The sequence below is a fragment of the Trifolium pratense genome, linkage group LG4 (assembly GCF_020283565.1).
Source record: "Trifolium pratense cultivar HEN17-A07 linkage group LG4, ARS_RC_1.1, whole genome shotgun sequence".
NCBI lineage: Eukaryota > Viridiplantae > Streptophyta > Magnoliopsida > Fabales > Fabaceae > Trifolium > Trifolium pratense.
In genome coordinates, this window is record NC_060062.1 from 26,474,948 (window position 1) to 26,494,859 (window position 19,912).

General features: G+C 28.3%; 1 protein-coding gene and 1 long non-coding RNA gene across 3 annotated transcripts; one reads left to right on the forward strand and one right to left on the reverse strand.

The window, feature by feature from the left end:
• Positions 1-2,417: 2,417 nt before the first annotated feature.
• Positions 2,418-5,504, forward strand: LOC123920977 (uncharacterized protein At2g39920-like). 2 transcript variants are annotated; one of them, XM_045973346.1, is made up of 5 exons: positions 2,418-2,703; positions 2,796-2,876; positions 3,272-3,716; positions 4,372-4,560; positions 4,978-5,504. In XM_045973346.1, the coding sequence occupies exons 1-5, from the start codon at positions 2,514-2,516 to the stop codon at positions 5,201-5,203; spliced, it is 1,131 nt and encodes a 376-aa protein (XP_045829302.1). In that variant the 5' UTR covers positions 2,418-2,513; the 3' UTR covers positions 5,204-5,504. The 2 variants fall into 2 exon arrangements, with proteins under 2 accessions (XP_045829302.1, XP_045829303.1); XM_045973347.1 differs by having other exon boundaries at positions 2,451-2,611.
• A 7,546-nt stretch (positions 5,505-13,050) lies between these two features.
• LOC123920978 lies at positions 13,051-13,763 on the reverse strand. The gene is made up of 3 exons (XR_006813882.1): positions 13,672-13,763; positions 13,536-13,555; positions 13,051-13,081 (listed from the first exon to the last, which is right to left on the reverse strand). It is a non-coding gene; the product is annotated as an uncharacterized LOC123920978 (long non-coding RNA).
• Between the last annotated feature and the right edge of the window lie 6,149 nt (positions 13,764-19,912).

Genomic DNA, 19,912 nt, shown 5'->3' on the forward strand with positions numbered 1-19,912 from the left:
CTCTGAGCATAACCCTTCGTTGGTAGGGAAGTTGCAATATGTAAGGTGTTGGAGTTTGAACTGAGATCCCTAACTTATTCATTTAAGGGGTAAATTTTAATCGCTAGATATTATAATTAATAAATAAAATAGTACAAGAGTATCTCCTATAGTCTTCATGAGCTTAGCTCAATTGGTAAGAACATCAGTATTTTATATGCAGGAGATAAGGTTCGAATCCGGACACTTCACTTACCATCTTTAAAGGTGGAATTTCAATTAGGCTACTTGACAACAAAAAAAAATCCTATAATAATGAATCTTTTTTGTCTCATTATTATTTGTTATTGAATAAAGTTAATCGAGTGGTCCAGTATGTGAGTTTAACTTAGTTGACAGGGACGTTGCATTATATATGTAGGAGGTCGGGGTTCGAACCCTGAGCATTCTACTTATCCACTTTAAGGTGGAATTTCTAGCCATTAGATTATACGACAAAAAAAAAAGTTAATCGAGTGACTTTGACTATTTCTCTTTAAATTGGGTAGGTATTAAGACTTAGAATACTTAGAAGAATTCTCTTCCTCCCTATGACTCTATTTTCTCCCTCGAATTTCCGTGTTTTCCGAAGTTTTCTCATTTTAAATATTATTTTTAACAGCAAAAAATATTTGGAAAATGTGTTCCAATGTTTTTACGCAAGGGCATAAATGGAAATTCCGCCCAGAGGAGAGGGGGAAGAGAATTTTTCATACTCTCCATGTCATGTGAACATAACTTTGTACTATAATATTGTATATATGGATTGAATTTTAATCTTAATTAATATATTCATTTATTCACCTCAAAAGTAAAATTCTAACCACCGAATTAATCGACAAAAAAAAAACTAAAATAAATGATATTTTCATTATTTAAAACGATAGTAATGTAGTTTTGTCACAAAAAAAAAAACGATAGTAACGTGATCTTTGTTTTTTTTTAAGAAATGAAGAAGATGCCAATTCGTAGTAATTTTTGCAAAACATCCCGTTCATAATATAATTCCAATTTCTGTCTTTGTTCTATGAATGATGTTGATTGCATTTGGAAGGGAACCCTTCTAATTGCACCAAGTGGATTGAGGAATGTGGACTATGTGCATTATTATTTATAAATTATTCTTTTTAATTTTTATAACATTACATCGTACTCTTGGAATCTAGAATCTAGCCACTATTTCCTTTACCCCACCATTGGAGTATTGCCAAGTGGCTCCAAGTGTAATTATATTTCAGCATTCAACGCAAGCTCGTGGGAGCTACTACCTATAGAGTGACATCGTGTCATGTACAGTTTTATTTTTATTCTTATCTACTTCATATTAGTCTTGAATCTTAATCTTATTTCTAGATAATCATTTGCATTTTTTAAAGATTACTAGTTATTATTATAATTTTAGTGGAGGAAAACAGTCAAATGTAGTTAAGTGATTTAACAAAGTGGAAAATTGTTGGAGGTTGGTGAGACAATTACATAAGTTAGTAAAACACAACACATGTGATGGTACTGGAACTACAAGAGGAAAATGATAGTAGAGGTGGCCAACCCTACAATTTGAATTGGTGATTTACTTAATTTTATTCAGTGAAATGTTTTACCAAAGTAGAAGAAGGTCGTTGATTGAAATTGAGGTAAAGACATACCTTGTAGCATCACATAATTTTCGATCTAAGCCTTCTAATCTTAAATTAACGATTAATATGATTTAATAATGATTTTGTCGGTGCATAATGTAAATTATTTGATGTGAAATTAACGGTTGAGATGAAAAAAAGTGTGTAAATGCATGTTTTGTCCACTAAAGAGAATTCATACCTTTTGAAAAAATGGTTCTAAAATTAGATAATTTTAGAACTTAATTTCAACAAACCTCAATTTCATGGGTGAATTGGTGATTTACTCTACTTAATTTAGTGAAATGCTTTATCAAAGTAGAAGAATGTCGGTGGTTAACAATCGAGGCAAATACATAGTTAGTAGCCTCACACAATTTTCGATCTCAACTGTTTAATCTCAAATTAATGGTCTGTTTTTACTGATTTTGTTAGCGTATAATTTAAACTATCTAATATATCATATCAAAATAATATATTTTTTTTTATATAAATACATATTTTGTCCACTATAGAGATCCATTGAGAAATAATTCTAGAAAATTAGATGATTTTAGAATTTAATTTCATCACAATTATTATTATTATTTTTTTATAACAATTTTCATCACAATTTTAACTATGATTATGGTATTCTATTCTAGATAAGATTGGCAATTTTTTCTATTTATGCTACAATAATAAAATATGTCACTCTCCAATCATGTTAAGATTTAAAAGGCTTAGCTGTACATTATTCTATTTAAAATACGATATCATCCATAATTCAATTTGTCACATCATCATAATTCATAGGACTACTAATAATAATAATAATAATGTCTTTCCTATGTGTCTCTTTTCTCTCACAACCTTCCCAAATCACCGTCTTAACTCCACATGTTCACAACATGGTTTCTTAATTTCTTTGTTCATGTTGGTCATGTTCTATTAGAATCTTGTTGGGATAATAATACAACAAACTTCATTTTTTTGGGGTCAGTTTCTACTTTCTACTTTCTACTTTTTTATTTAGTACAATTAAGGTTGTTTTCTATTGTGCTGGATGATTGTGATGTGAAGCCATGTGGTTAGGCCTTGGAAACTTGTATGAGTTTTGTTCATTTTATCATTGAAATTGATGATATTATGAACAATGATCAATTTTCTCTAAAATTTCAGGACAACCCTTCGATTCTGAAATTATGTCTGCTTATGGACATGAACATATGTATTCTACAAGGAGTCTCTCAGCTGGTTCTGGTATGATCAACGATTATTATCACCTTTGTTAGTTTTTTTTAGTGTGTAACCCTCTGGAACTCAGGTTCTCCCGAACAACTTTTGGTAGATTCTGTTCATGAATGAATCATCGTTTTAGTCTTTGGAAAAAAAATATATTGAAAATTCTCGATCATATTAGTCTTTTTGGATCAGGCAATTTAGCCTGCAAATTGATCTCGAAAAGACTAGTCTGATCGAGAATTTTCTTATTCTGAAATCTTTTTGGAATTTTATTAAATTCATAGACCAAACAACAATTGATTTGTTTTACATTCAAATTCAACTAATTGATCATATTTTTTGTTATACTCAAAGTTGTTATTTTAGTATAATTTTGATGATTATTTATTGTTCTGTTTGTTTCTTGGTTATAGAGATGAGGAGTAGTTTTGTGCTGGAATCAGGATTCTACATCACATCATTTTCTGCAACAATCTTCATTGCTGGATTTGCAGCTCTTGGACTTTTATTAATCACTTTATTGGTTTCAATGGCAATGATGCTACAATCATGTCAAAACAACAATGCTGGAATTATTGAGCTAAGGAATATAAATGATGACTATAGTTATTGCAAAATTCAATCTCTACATGCTAAGCTCAATAATTTGGAACAACATAATGTTCCTAACATTTGTAAGGACCTAGCTATACAATATATCAAAGGTGGTCACTATGCTAGAGATTTGGATTTAACCAAATCTGTGATTGAAGATTACTTCAATGGTGTTAAACCATCAGATGATGGTTTTGATGTGGTGTTGATTGACATAGATGGAATTTTTCCATGGAATTCAAATTCATCCAATTTATTTCAAAGGTAATATTTTCATGTACGAAATTTGAAGTCGAGTAATTTGAACAGTCTTATCAAGATTGGGCGGCTTATGGTGTATATAACATATAGCTTGAAATTTGTGTTTGATATTTTATTTTCCATACTCAAAATCTAGATTGTTCGGTTTGTTTTACTGTGTAGTTTCCTGACTGCAAGTAATTTGGATCCTAGTTTTACGGTATCTGCAAAAGAAATTTTTGTTGTCTCATAGAAGTTATTTGTAGTCTCAATCTTCATTAGTATAGAGGGTAGGGTAGTTCGACTAATATGAGCTAGTGGTTAAAGAAGTTGAACGAGGTAAAAGAGTGAAATTCAAATTTGGTGAATGAGAAAAAAAATTAACATAATTAATATACTAATTTTAGCTTATCCATAAAACAAAATCTTCATGAACTTATGTACCATGATTCTAGATAATGTAGTATATAAATAAATGCTTGGATCTAGGACAGCTAGAATATTGGTGTCTTCATCTGTTGGTTTATTATTCCAACTTGCACAAGTTTACTAATTTATATTTCTTACTATAAAATCACAAATGCAATAATTATACATTTTAATATGTAGCTAATCTAGCTTGATGTAGATTTGCATATATTGTTAGCAATAACTTGACAAAGTTTTTTTTGGGTTATAGCACCATTAGCAATTGTACCTTAGAGGCAAAGAAGTTAAAGCTCATGCTTATGTTAAGATTATACATGAACCTTCAAGCAAGTGGTTGGTCTATAATTTTGTTATCAAGAGAAGCAGTTAAAGACCAAAATGTCACCATCAATCATCTTGTTGATGCTGGATTTAGAGATTGGTCTTCATTGATGATGAGGTATTAAGCTCCACTCATATATCCTAGATAATAGTTGAAAAAAAAAATCACAAATGTTGTTTCTAAGATATCTAAGGTTTCTTTGGCTTAAAGGATAGTTTAAGGAATATAATTATTTTTATTTTTTTTAACCCTCTGGTTCTCGGGGATATGGATCCCGATAATCCAAAGTTCGGCCGCGAGGAAAATAAAGTCTGGCCAAAAATTGTTTCCATTGGGAATTGAATTCGGATTCCCCCCCCCCCCCCCCCCAAACCCGAAGCTCAATGTCTTGGTTTCAATTATGTTTTTCGTTACAACAGGAAAATTAATTGAGTAACTAACATTCTTAATTAGTATGTATTTAGTAATTTTAATTTATACAGTATTTGGTTACAAAGTATGTGATTAAGCTACAATGATGTTCTCGTTTAGCAGAGATGGTGAAGATTCTACCAAGAGAAATGAATATTTTTCTAAGCAGAGGAATGTGATAGAGACGAAGGGATTAAGAATAAAAAGTATCATAAGCAGTTATGTGGATGTTTTGACTGTTGCTGATGCAGATACAGGAATACATAAATTTTTGTTACCAGATCCTATATGTGACATGTTTGGAAATGGATTTACTGACGCATTTGCAGTTATAAGCCGTCCAATCTAAATCAATGAAATAAGATCATTTAGCTGTGTATTTTAATCTCAACCGTCTGATCTAAATTCAATACTAAGATTGATAGCTGTGAAAAACTGCTACAACAGTGAATCCGGGTCCGACATGTTTGATCCTCAAAGGAGTGCATATATAGATTGTGGACATTAGTTTCAGCCTAAAGAGTTTTTGGTTCGACTAGTATTTTTTTGTAAATTTAAAAAAGAATGTGTATCTTGCTTTGTTCATATATGTGATCTTTCAAGGATATGATCTAATTTCATGTCAGCCAAACCACAAGAGGTGTGTTTGTAAATTTGAGTTTAAATGATCTCAATTTTGTAAAATATTTTTTTTTTAATGAAAAGTGTACTTAAAATAATGTAATTTATATTTACAATTTTTCCAATATTTGTATACAAACTTAATAAAAAAAATAGTGAACAAAATCATTACTTTTATCGTAAGTGACACCAATAGTCGTTTTGCATTCAAGGGATTAACCGACCTCATAAGCCATGTTCAACATGTCGTATGTGAAACTAACACATGTGTAGATTATTATTTTTTTTATTTTGAAGAAGCAAAATTGTGTAGATTATTTTATTAATGCATGTTTGGATGAGCTATGAGATTGAAAAATCACAATGAGCTAAAACGAATTTGTGCAATATTCTACGAAAAAGGTCATTCCTATAAGTTTAACTTAGCTACCAAGGACATTATTAATTAATCGGTCTTTTTTCTTTTGACAAAATTAATTAATGGGTTTTAAAAAAAATTTACAGAAAATCATGATTACGAACAAATAAATATTATTCCTATAAGTAAGATTCTTCGGGTTGAACAAATTAGCCTTGTGAATCTTTATATTGCCTACAAAATTTGAGGCACTGTTTTTCCTATCCACTACTCAAAAGACTTCTATATTAATTCGGCACATTTGGGCAGCAAAAATTATTTAGAAGCACCCAACTAAATCACATAAATTTTGTACAGTAGTTTTTCCAAATTAATACATCAAAATTGATATTTGGAGTTGAGAATAGTAATGTCCTAATATCTCAATACGGGACAATATTTTTTGTGAAAAAAATAAATAAATAATTGTTGGAGTTTTACTTTTTGTGCCCCTGAAATTATTATTCAGTAACCTCCTAAAATGGTCGCACTAATCCTCCTACTTTTTAGGATGTGAGCACTTTTTGCACTCTAAGTAGGTAGCGAGCGACAATATTTTATATTCAAACTCAACGTATGCTCTCCCATGAATGAAAATATTATGAAAAAAAGAGTTTGCATTCTAGAAAGTGAACTATTTTTTTTACTCATGATTTTTTCATTTATGGGGCTCAGACGTTGTGTTGAGTATAAAATATTGTGACTCGCTACGTAGAGTCTGAACTGAAACACAGTTCGCTACCTAAAGTGCAAACTGAAACACAGTTCATTATTTAGAGTGCGATCAATTTGACATAGTCTATAAAATAAAGCAACAAATTCAATTTGATTAATTGAGGCAATAAAAGAAATGATTCCCTTTAAAATGATTTGACCAAAACGCAAGAAAAATAATTAAATAACTAGTAATAGACCCGTGCTATCGCACGGGTCGTAACGTTACGTGTATATTTTTTTAAGTTACACTTTGCTAAATCAACATTCAAAAAGTAATCAGTATATATTCATTAATAAATGAAGTAATATGATTAATTTAGTATATATGATTATTTGTCCCATGTATGATTTATTTAGTATATATGATTATTTATTTGAGATTGTTATGAGTTCCATGAATCAGTAGCATAATTTGTCTCATGTATGATTTATTTAGTATATATGATTATTATTTTGAGATTATTATGAGTTCCATGAATCAGTAGTATAATTTGTCCCATGTATGATTTATTTAGTATATATGATTATTATTTTGAAATTGTCATGAGTTCCATGAATCGGTAGCATAATTTGTCTCATGTATGATTTATTTAGTATATATGATTGTTATTGAGATTGTTATGAGTTCGATTAATCAGTAGCATAATTTGTCCCATGTGTGATTTATTTAGTATATATGATTATTATTTTGAGATTGTTATGCGTTCCATGAATGAGTAGCATAATTTGTCTCATGTATGATTTATTTAGTATATATGATAGTTATTTTGAGATTGTTATGAGTTCCATGAATCAGTAACATAATTTATTCCATGTATGATTTATTTAGTATATATGATTATTATCTTGAAATTATTATGCGTTCCATGAATTAGTAACATAATTACATGTATGATTTATTTAGTATATATGATTATTATTTTGAAATTGTTATATGCTCCATGAATTAGTAACATAATATGTCCCATGTATGATTTATTTAGTATATACGGTTATTATTTTGAGATTGTTATGAGTTCTATGAATCAGTAGCATAATTTGTCCCATGTATAATTTATTTAGTATTTATGATAGTTATTTTGAGATTGTTATGAGTTCTATGAATCAATAGCATAATTTGTCTCATGTATAATTTATTTAGTATATATGATTATTATTTTGAGATTGTTATGAGTTTCATGAATCAGTAGCATAATTTGTCTCATGTATGATTTATTTAGTATATATAATTATTATTTTGAGATTGTTATGAGTTTCATGAATCAGTAGCATATGTTGTCTCATGTATAATTTATTTAGTATATATGATATTTATTTTGAGATTGTTATGAGTTTCATGAATTAATAGCATAATTTGTCTCATGTATAATTTGTTTAGTATATATGATTATTATTTTGAGATTGTTATGATTTCCATGAATTAGTAGCATAATTTGTCTCATGTATGATTTATTTAGTATATATGATTATTATCTTGAAATTGTTATGCGTTCCATGAATTAGTAACATAATTTGTCGCATGTATGATTTATTTAGTATATTTATTTAGTAAATACGATTATTATTTTGAAATTGTCATGAGTTCTATGAATCAGTAGCATAATTTGTCTCATGTATGATTTATTTATTATGCGTTTGGATTCACGTTTGCAGCCCTCATAAGCACGTTTGCAGCCTTGAAACGTGATTTCTTTCCAAAGTGTGTTGTTTGGGTTTAAAAAAGTAAAAGTGCTTTTTGGCTTTAAACGTGCGTTCAGTTGAAGCTCCAATTCCTAGCTTATGCGTTGAGCAAAAATCGATTTTCAATTTTCATGCCAAAAGATTTATATATTGGACGAAAATACCATGGAGTGTGCGACCCATTTTTCCTTCTAAATACCTGCGTTTTTCCCATTCTGGTTTTGAACAGGAAGGTTCTAGGTTAGGGATGAAGAGATATTGGGCTAATGGGCTCAAATGGTCCTTTTGTTACAATTAAAATACCCATCAGATTTTTTACTATAAAATAGGTTTAATTTTTAGTCAAAAAATGCACATAAAAAAATATTATGTGTTCAATAAATTTTTTTTTGACAGAATGTGTTCAATAAATATAAATATTTATATATAATACATTTAAAATAATAATGATCAGATTATTTTTTAGGTACACTATTAGATTTTATTGAATATTTTTTTTAACTAATCTTTGATTTATTTTATTAAATTTAAATAATTATCTATAATATAAATGAAGGCTTAATTAATAAAATGGTCCCTTAAAGACATTTTTGGTTTCATATTGGTCCCTTAAAGAAAAAAAGGTCTAAATAGGTCCCTTAAAGAAAAAAAAGGTCCGAATAGGTCCCTTAAAGACATATCCGTTAATCAGTTTAGTCCTATTTAGACCTCTTTTTAGGGACCAAACTGATTAACGGAGATGTCTTTAAGGGACCTATTCAGACTTTTTTTTCTTTAAGGGACCTATTTGGACCTTTTTTTCTTTAAGGGACCAATCTGAAACCAAAAATGTCTTTAAGGGACCATTTTATTAATTAAGCCTATAAATGAATTATATATTTTTAATAAGGGATTTGGGTAGTATGTATGAGGTCCTAGGGTCGATCATCGTCGCCAAAATTGTAAACCAAAAAACCACGTCAAAAAAAAAATTAAGACCCATTTTGGTCATTACACATCTAAAAGTAATTTTGATCCAAACTATCCAAACAACATAAATTGATAAGAATCACTTTTACCTAAAATTATCCAAACATAAATCAATTCTACTCAACTCACTTTTAACCAAAATCAATTCTGTCAAACTCAATTCTACCAAACTCAATTATAACCACCACTAAACCAAACACACACTTAGTATATATATGATTGTTATTTTGAGATTGTTATGAGTTCTATAAATCAGTACCTTAATTTGTCTCATGTATGATTTGTTTAGTATATATGATAATTATTTAAAATTGTACGTTATGAGTTATATTTAGTATATACAATTATTATTTTGAGATTGTCATGAGTTCTATGAATCAGTAGCATAATTTGTCTCATGTATGATTTATTTAGTATATATATGATTGTTATTTTGAGATTGTTATGAGTTCCATGAATCAGTAACATAATTTGTTCCATGTATGATTTATTTAGTATATATGATTATTATCTTGAAATTGTTATGCGTTCCATGAATTAGTAACATAATTAGTCCCATATATGATTTATTTAGTATATATGATTATTATTTTGAGATTGTTATGAGTTCTATGAATCAGTAGCATAATTTGTCCCATGTATAATTTATATTGTATATATGATTATTATTTTGAGATTGTTATGAGTTTCATGAATCAGTAGCATAATTTGTCTCATGTATGATTTATTTAGTATATATAATTATTATTTTGAGATTGTTATGAGTTCCATGAATCAGTAGCATATGTTGTCTCATGTATTATTTATTTAGTATATATGATATTTATTTTGAGATTGTTATGAGTTTCATGAATTAGTAGCATAATTTGTCTCATGTATGATTTGTTTAGTATATATGATTATTATTTTGAGATTGTTATGATTTCCATGAATTAGTAGCATAATTTGTCTCATGTATGATTTATTTAGTATATATGATTATTATCTTGAATTAGTAGCATAATTTGTCTCATGTATGACTTACCAAAACTTGTTGCTTTTTTTTGTCAGCATATGCCTTGCTGACCTTAAGCTTCCAACTCAAAATACGATCATTATCAAAATAATCATCAGAATCATTGGCCGAGTCATGTTCGCTATTATCAAAACAAAGTAAAATGCGTACATTGTGGATAAAAATGTCAAGTTCAACCACTCGATTAGAACTTATACATCACTAAACAGACGAAACTTAATTGAACTGAATTACAACATGTTGTCGAAGTACTGAACAATGTAAAAGCAAAATTGAAACTGATAATGAAACATTTAGGTAGCACATATCAGAAATAAGTTTTAAATTAAGTTGTAACCTTAAAAACTTGACCAACATTCGGATAAACTTGTTTGAATTCAACTCGAAGCCTATCACCGAATTCTATTCCGTTGTCAAAACAAAAGTTTTTCCATCCCCCAACATGGACATTTTCCGAACGATTTTGTGGATACTTCAAGTTTACTTTTGTAACGTTACACGATATTTTTAGAAGTAACACTTTGCTAATTAAAATTGAAAAAAAGAAATTATTTAATCAGTATTATGAGTCAGTAGTATAATTTGTCTCATGTATGATTTATTTAATATATATTATAGCTATTTTGAAATTGTTATAAGTTCTATAAATCAATAGAATAATTTATCCAATGTAAGATTTATTTAGTATATATGATAGTTATTTTGAGATTGTTATGAGTTTCATGAATCAGTAGCATAATTGTCCAATGTATGATTTATTTAATATATATGATTGTTATTTTGAGATTGTTATGAGTTATATGAATGAGTAGTATAATTTGTCCCATGTATGATTTGTATAAATCATTTGGAATTGCAAGTTTTCTTTTTCTTTTTTTTTTTTAATTTAGAACTTGTCTCACGTTTGATAATTATTTGAAATTTTTACCAATTAGAATTTGTTCCGTATAGATAGTTAATTTGAAATTAATATAAGTTAGAACTTATACCGTATAAAATAATATTTTATAAATTTTTATTAGTTATAACTTGTTTCGCATGTAATAATTATTTTGAATTTTTTATCAGTGATAAATTATTACGTATACAATAGTTAAAATTTATATATCAGTTGAAATTTATCCCATGTATAAATCAGTAGCATTATTTTTGTCCCACATATTTAAATTTTTTTGAATAGTAATATATTTAGGCTATGGTTTATTTTCTAAAAAATACTAAAATATATTTTTGTGCAACATCATTATGAATTCAGGATCACACAAAGGTTGTAAATGTGACAAAGGCATAAACAAACAATTTTTTTCCTTTGTTACTCTCTTCCTATGTGAACCTTTTTGACTTCTAAGATCTAAATTATGAGAATTACTTATTAATAACACATCAATTTTTATTAATTATTTATTAATTAGTACTTATACAGTACGTTACTTTTTAGAGAGAAGTGAAAATTTTCTTTTCTCACTTCTAATCATAATCTGTCACACGGTGATCTATACACTTAACCATTCACCACTATTTTCATTCTTTCTTTTTTTATGTAATGTGAAAAAATGTCTCCTTTCCCCAATCAACACACCACCACCTTTACCATTAAATTTCTCTTTTTTTCTTCTATTGAACCTACTTTGTCTTTTAGATCTGAAATTTTGAGCCACAACTTTCTTTATTTCTCTCATTTTGATCTCAACTCACACAAGACTGCAACTTCCTCCAATTCTCCAATTTCAAGTACATAACCCACCTTCTCACACCGATTCCCCTCATCGAAGCTCATAAATTACCTTTTTTTTTACAGTAAGCTCATAAATTTCCTTGTTCCTCCAAGATCTAGTAAAAACACACCATTTTTCTAAACACAAAGCTCAGATCCAAACACGTACAATGATGACAACTTGTGCGATGAGAGACAAAGCTGGAAAAACAACAGCAGAATTAGAGGCAAAAGAAAAGATGAAAACAAAATCAGATATGTTTTGGATCTACTATTATTTCTTCTTACCGATAATTTTGTTTTATTCTACATTTATGAGTAAATTTGTTGTTAGTTTCATCTATATTTTTGGATCTGAGAAAATTCATTTCTAAGAAAAAGCCACTTTTTTTGTTGTGTAATATTTATTTTTATTGAAATATTTTTAATGTATTTTAATATTTATTTATTAAATTATTGTCCTCTAATTTAACTACTTTTATCACGTGCGCAAGCAAGTTGTACTATTTTACCGTGCATCTGAATCTGAATATTAATCATATTAAAATATGTAAAGTTCTCTTGAGACCCACAAAAATCAGTCTTCCAAAATTACTCATCCCTCAAAACTTAATTAAATTCATTATTATTAATTTTTCACTATTCCAAAACTCTTCTCTTTTCCATGGTTTGTAATGTTTATGTTTTTTCTCATTATATTTTTTTTCTTTTTATTTGTAGATCTATATATTTTTCACTCATCTTTTTTCTAAATATATACAGTATTTAATTTTAATCTGAAACTTGATAAAAGATGAAATTATGTTATAGAAAATGTTATAGAAAATTGTACGATAAATAACATGAATGTTATATGATATACCTGTTTCTTCAAGTTCTTCCGCTTTTTCTGTGTTCTTTCTTAGTATGTGTTTTATTTCTCCATTTTCTTTCTTTATTTTTCAACTTAACTCTTTTATGCATTCTGAAAAAGAGACACATAAGATAAAATTGTTAGTATGAGATCAATGTTGATTTTTAATATAATTTTTCTAGATGTGATAAATAATAAAGAAACTCATCAAATTCAAATTCAAAGCTTACCCGTTGTTTTCCGCGTTATTAATTTCTCCTTCTAAAAAAGATAGAACGAAATTAATATAACATTATATTTTGGATTTTATGTTTTTGTATGAATCAGACAGATCTTACTCTCTAAAGGATGTTTAAAATCAAATAGTTCTTTGTTTTATTTTATAAAACATCATATTTTTTTGTTTCATATTTCTGGAAATTGATATTTGTTCCATAACAAAGTATTTTTTTTGGAGTCAAAGTAGAGAATATCTTTTATGAGTTGGGATGAAATAGAACAAAGATATAAAAAATGAATGAAGAAAGAATATAAAAAAGGATAGATGTATCTGGGATGTCTTCTTCTACTACTTTTTTTAGATCTCATAGATGAAAAGAAATAAAAAGAGAATAAGAAATAGCAAGTTATTCAACAATGTGTTCATGATCTTAAGATAAGAATACTATAACAAAAAAATAGTGATATATTGCAAAAATGAGTTTGATCTTCATACCTGAGTTTGATCTTCTTTTACTTAGTTGGATGCGATGAGTTCAAGAAAAAAAATCATTTAGTAAACATGATGTGAAAGAAAAAAAACATAATGAAGAAGAACAATGAGTATAGAAAAAAGAGTTTGATCTTCATACCTGTTTTCTTATTCTTGTTAGATAGAGATGAATGTCTTTTAATTTTTCTGCAAAACACAACAAAATAAAGTTATTATAGAATTGTAGTTAAAGATGAGGAGAGAAAGAAGAGAGAAGTGATGAGTTCAAATATGAGGATGAATATATTAATGAAATGTAAATTATAAAGTGTGGGAAATTTTGTGAATTTGAATTTGAATGGAAAGGGAGAATTTGAATTTGTGAATTTGAATTTGAATGAATAGAGGGAAAAATGTTTTGATGAAATCAGTTTTGTCTTTTACTTCACAAAAAGTTTGATTTGATATAAAGTTGATATTTCATTTTCAATTGGTTTAGTTCAATTGCAACCATGGCTTGATGAATAGTTTGCTTTTCTCTCACAAACTTGGAATCTGGCTCAGTTAGTGAGCCATATGGCTCAGTTACACATCAATTTAGTTCAGTTAAAAGTTTTTTGGACAACAATTACCCTCAATAAGCCACTTGGCAATTTATGAAGCAAGGGCAAAACTGATTTTTCCATAGTAATGAAATTTCTTATATTATAATAGATTTATTTCTCAAAAAAAAAAAAATTATGGCTTATAATGATAATTGTGGCTATATATGTTGGCTGTGTTATGAGGAATAAAAACAATTAATAGGAATTTAAATAACAAATTTTTTTGTACAGATATGATGGAAGGAATTATATTTGTGTGTATAATTTATTTTTTTATTTGGTGCATCAGTTTTACTATATATGTAACATGCAATTTCTTAATATTAATACAATTTAATTCATAGTATTACTGCCTTATAAAATGAAGGAGATAAAAAAAAATTTATTTTTGTGAACCAATTTGCATCCTAGAATGTGAAATGTGGTATTTCAATTTTTGCAATTTTTCACACTCGCATCCTAAGTAGCGATAGAGGTAAATTGAGAACATCAGAGGGCACGCATGTGCCGGGGGGTGCGAGAAGAAAAACTCTACTCGTTGTGGGTTAAACAAAACATGAGCTTTTAACATTCAAAACTACAAGGTTTTTTCTTCTCGCACCCTCGTATCACATGCGCGCCCCCTGATATTTTCAAATTACAGCCTACGCTATTTAAAATGCAAGTGTGTATGTAAATAGCAAAAATTAGAGGTTTTTTTTTGCATGCAAACTACAGACCGAGTTCGCTTTCTAGGATGCAAACTACGAACTGAGTTCGCATCCTAGAATGCAAACTCTTTTTTTGCATGAGTTTTTTTATCTAGGGGGTGCAGACGTTGTGTTTGCGTAAAAATATTGTCACTAGCTACTTAGAGTGTAAAAAGTTTCGCATCCTAAAAAGTGATGAGTTAGTACCCAAACTATAGTCACCAAACTATGGTTTCAATCTGCTGAGAATGAGGAATTATAATTCTAACAAAAAAATATCGTGCATTTACATTTACAAAGTGCTAATTCACCAAAACACAAATATGAAACTTATGAAAATGTAAAACTACTGGCACTTCTGGTTCATTTGCATCAGCTAGCACTTGATTATGTTGTTTTGGGTTTCTTGGGACATTTCTTGGACCATATGATTTTATTGTTCTGCCTTTAGTGATTAACCTCGACCTCCAGTTGTTGAATTCTAAGTCCCAGTGCAGCTTTTTCGTTTTTCAACATATTGTTATAAAAAAGGTGATATGTTTTAGTCCCTACAAAATTTGTAGGTATTCAGATTTAGTTCTTGTTAATTTTCAAAATTTTTTAAATTGTTTCATTAATCTTAAACTTTTAATTTTTGATTTTTTTTTTCAAGCATGTTTAAAATACTATAAAAAGTTTTTTTTTTAACAAAAGTTAAGAATTTTTTAAAATTCACCATAGGCACGGGACACAAATACATGAAGACAAATAGGCACGGGACACAAATAACTTAGCAAATACACAAAGGCAAATGACAACCATGAGAACGATTCGACATTAACGACTGCCAAGAGCCCCATATTTAAGAGGCACCAAATATTTTTTAGAAATGCATATAATATGTACAAATATTGGATGAAGATAAATTTGCTTTTTATAGTATTGTTTATAGTTAGAGGATGTATATTTTTGTTTTTATAGTAGCAATGTTCTTCGTAAAGTTGCACAATTATCTTTTATTTTTGCTAATTATGAAAAAAAGATGAAAGAAAAGAAAAAAGTACAAAAAAAAAAAAGATCAATAGAATTATTATGCATGTAGTATTACATGAAAATCAAGAAGAATTAATTATAATATATTGATGGTGTTATGCATGTAATAATTGGTTATCGGTGGTTTTGGTGATTGATATGCATGACTTCAAGAGACATATTTAATACATGAGAATGAATGAATTGTGTATGATTTATTAATATTAAAATTTTATTTTTTTTAAATTTGAACTTCATAATTAGTTGGTGGTGTTATCAGTCAAGCATATAATTGGTTGGTGATGTTATTGGGGATTTATACGTTGCTTTCTTAACAACACATTTGAAACAGGTTGTGAAGTGAGAGGAAAAGTTTCTCTCCAATGGAAATATCACTGCAGGGACTAAAGTGTATATCTCCACCTTTCAATCCACCATTTTTTGTTTTTCCTCTCTCTCTCTCCTACCTAAATCAAGGGGTGAGATTTAACAGGATGGTAATGTCACATGAGATAATCTCCACCCGATTGCAAGTATATATATATATATAGGGTCAGGATCAAATGACACAAACTAGTTTGACACCAAATGTTAGACCTCTCAATAACGTTTTAACCGATATACATTTTATAAAATCTACCGTTGGATTGAAAGTTTATATCATATAGATCATTTATGTAAAACTTCAGACAAATCTAAAATTATTTGATATGTTATTGAGATACATTAAAATTAACGGTTTGCGTCTTTTTTTATATGTCGTTAATCTTTATGTGTCGCAATAGTATATTCAAATGATTTTGGATTTGTCTGAAATTTTACACAAATGATCTATATGATATAAACTTTCAATCCAACGGTAGATTTTATAAAATTTATATCGGTTAAAATGTTATTGAGAGGTGTAACATTTGGTGTCAAACTAGTTTCTGTCATTTGATCTTGACCCATATATATATATATGAGGAGGGATCAAATTACACCGGTGTAACATTTGAGTAATGTTACACCGCTCAATAACGCTTTAACGAATACAAATTTTACAAAATCCACCATTGGATTGAAAGCTTATATCGTATAGATCATCCATGTTAAATTTTACAAAAATCTAAAATCGTTTGATATGTTATTGAGACCGATGAAGATTAATGGTTTATGCGTTTTTATTGAATATCGTTAATCTTGATCTATCTAAAAAACATATCAAACGATTTTAGATTTTTATACAATTCAACATAGATGATCTATACGATATAAACTTTCAATCCAACGGTGGATTTTGTAAAATTTATATTCGTTAAAGCATTATTGAGCGGTGTAACATTACTCAAATGTTACACCGTTGTACTTTGATCCGTCCCCTATATATATATATATATATATATATATATATATATATATATATATATATATATATATATATCCGGTGGATGAACTTATAGTAAATTGTGGATAAGTTACTTGATAATAAATTAGCGGGTAAATAGTGTTATACCCCCCTGCAAAATAGACGAGTTTTGCGTTACCCCCCTGCAAAATATTTTTTTGAGATTACCCCCCTGTAATGTCAAGATTCTTTGCGTTACCCCCCTGGCTTAACAAGTGAGCATATGACATGGAAGAATCTTGATGTGGCATGACACGTGGAAATTAATTTATTTTTTATTTATTTTTAATTGCCAACTCATTAATTAATGTGGGTTTTTAATTAAAAAAATGAAAAAAAAAACTTAAAAGTTGTTATATTTTTATGAATTTACTTAAAAGAAAGTTTTTTTTTTTGACTAAAAGTTGTTATTATATATAAAAAAAAATTCTTATATATATATATATATATATAGGGGTTTTCTAACTTAGACCCTAGTTAGGTCTAAGTTAGCAAGGTGCACCTTTTGAGTTGGACCAAAATACCCATTCTTTTAATTTTTGAAAGAATAGAGCAACAGGGGCATTTCTGTAATTTTACTAATAATAATAATAATAATAGAGTAACAAAAAAAAAACTGCAATCACATATTTTAACTAATATAACCAAAAAAAAAAACTGCAATCACATATTTTAACTAATAATAATATTAGTTATTATTATTATTATTATTATTAGTTTTTTGGTTACTATTATTATTATTAGTTTTTTTTCATCTTCGTTTTTTTTTGTTACTCTATTATTAGTTATTATATATATATAAGAATTTTTTTTATATATATAATAACAACTTTTAGTCAAAAAAAAAAAAAACTTTCTTTTAAGTAAGTTCATAAAAATATAACAACTTTTAAGTTTTTTTTTTTCATTTTTTTAATTAAAAACTCACATTAATTAATGAGTTGGCAATTATAAATAAATAAATAAATTTCCACGTGTCATGCCACGTCAAGATTCTTCCATGTCATATGCCCACTTGTTATGCCAGGGGGGTAACGCAAAGAATCTTGACATTGCAGGGGGTAATCTCAAAAAAATATTTTGCAGGGGGTAACGCAAAACTCGCCTATTTTGCAGGGGGGTATAACACTATTTACCCTAAATTAGCTAATTAAATTTATTGTTTGATAAAATTAGTCGTTAAAATAATTAATAAATATAAAAAAATTTGCTTAATTGATATTTTTTCAAATAAAATAAAAAATTAAGAATCTTTAAAGTCAAAGATTTTTCCTACTTAGTATTTTGTTTTGATCTCTCATTTTAGGTTTATACTCCTAACCTTTGTGTGTTGTATTGATAGGGAGTCTCACTTGGAACATAGAAGCGTTCTCTCAACTAATATATTAGTCTTTTGAATTGACCGTTCTCTCTTTAAACTTAACTTTGTTTGGTTGAGTGATGAAAAATCATCATCAGAAATTTAGAATAGTGTCTTCTACTAAAAAAAATATGGAGTTAGTTAGATTTAATTAAATAATCTATATATCTATAAAAGTTTATATAGTATTTTGAGCAGCGACGAATTTGGGCAGGGGGCAAGTTGGGTTTGGGCCTCTCTCTCCCTCTTGTTAATTACCTTATTATTTTTAATAATAATAATAATAATAATAATAATAATAATAATAATAATAATAATAATAATAATAATAATATGTGTAGTCATATTGATTAAAATGATTATATTTATATTTATGAAAAATGTTGACGGTGGTTCTGCAAGTGTACATAATCACTACCAAGTAATAAAGTAGTAAGTTATCGTCTCCACATGGATTGTGTCAAGGTTATTAGTTTGATTATGAATTAATGCTCTTAAAAGTAACTTAAAGTAAAAAGTTTTGCATTCATTTTTTTTTGGAAGGGGGGTTTTTGACAAATAACAATAACAATAAATAACAATTAAAGTAAAGAGCAGTTGTAATAAAGAGTTGAGTTTTAGATGAGAACAAGTGGTTAAGTACTTTTCGAATTCCTCCCCCATTCCTGCTTGGTAATTGGCGTTATATCTGCTTACTAATGACGTATTATCTGGAGATTAATTTCTATTAAAGTAAGCTTAGTTTAGCTATACCTACTTCTATTGTAATCTGCTTAGGGTAAATCAATCAAACTAGGTTTAGCCTTCGTTATTTCGTGTCCTTACCCTTAACGGGTTCAGCCTGCAATAGGCATCCCTACCTTTCTAGGTTCCTAATTTAACAAGTTCTCTAGCGTAACTGGTTCTCTAATATCAGTACAGAATTTAGCTATGTGTAATTCTTAATCTCTAACCTCACCGTAGATACTGAATTTAATGGTCTTCTGTAAGTGGGTTATAGTATCCCTTTGTTTCTGAAGTCTTAGATGTGTCACGATATCCACTTCGACCCTAGTTACTAATAGAATATGCGTATGTTCATATATGCTAGTGTATAAAACGATAAATACAAATACTGATAGATAATAAATGAATAACAATTTGTATATAGACTTGGGAATAATCAGATTACATGTTCTCAAGCATTCTTATGAGAGTTCATCTACTTGACCTAACCCTGATGAGGTTTAGCTACTAAACACCATAACAAAACAATAAGGAAAATAAAACATAAAGATTACCCTTATGCCCTTGGAGCACCTAAGCCTCCTTGCATCCTCCTTAGAGTTCTCCTAACTCTCTTATGAATA

Coding starts and splice junctions, on each gene's coding strand:
- LOC123920977 (XM_045973346.1), top strand. CDS start 2,514: ATGTTCACAACATGGTTTCTTAATTTCTTTGTTCATGTTGGTCATGTT. Junction 3,717..4,371: donor TCATCCAATTTATTTCAAAG/GTAATATTTTCA, acceptor TTTGGGTTATAG/CACCATTAGCAATTGTACCT. Junction 4,561..4,977: donor TGGTCTTCATTGATGATGAG/GTATTAAGCTCC, acceptor CTCGTTTAGCAG/AGATGGTGAAGATTCTACCA.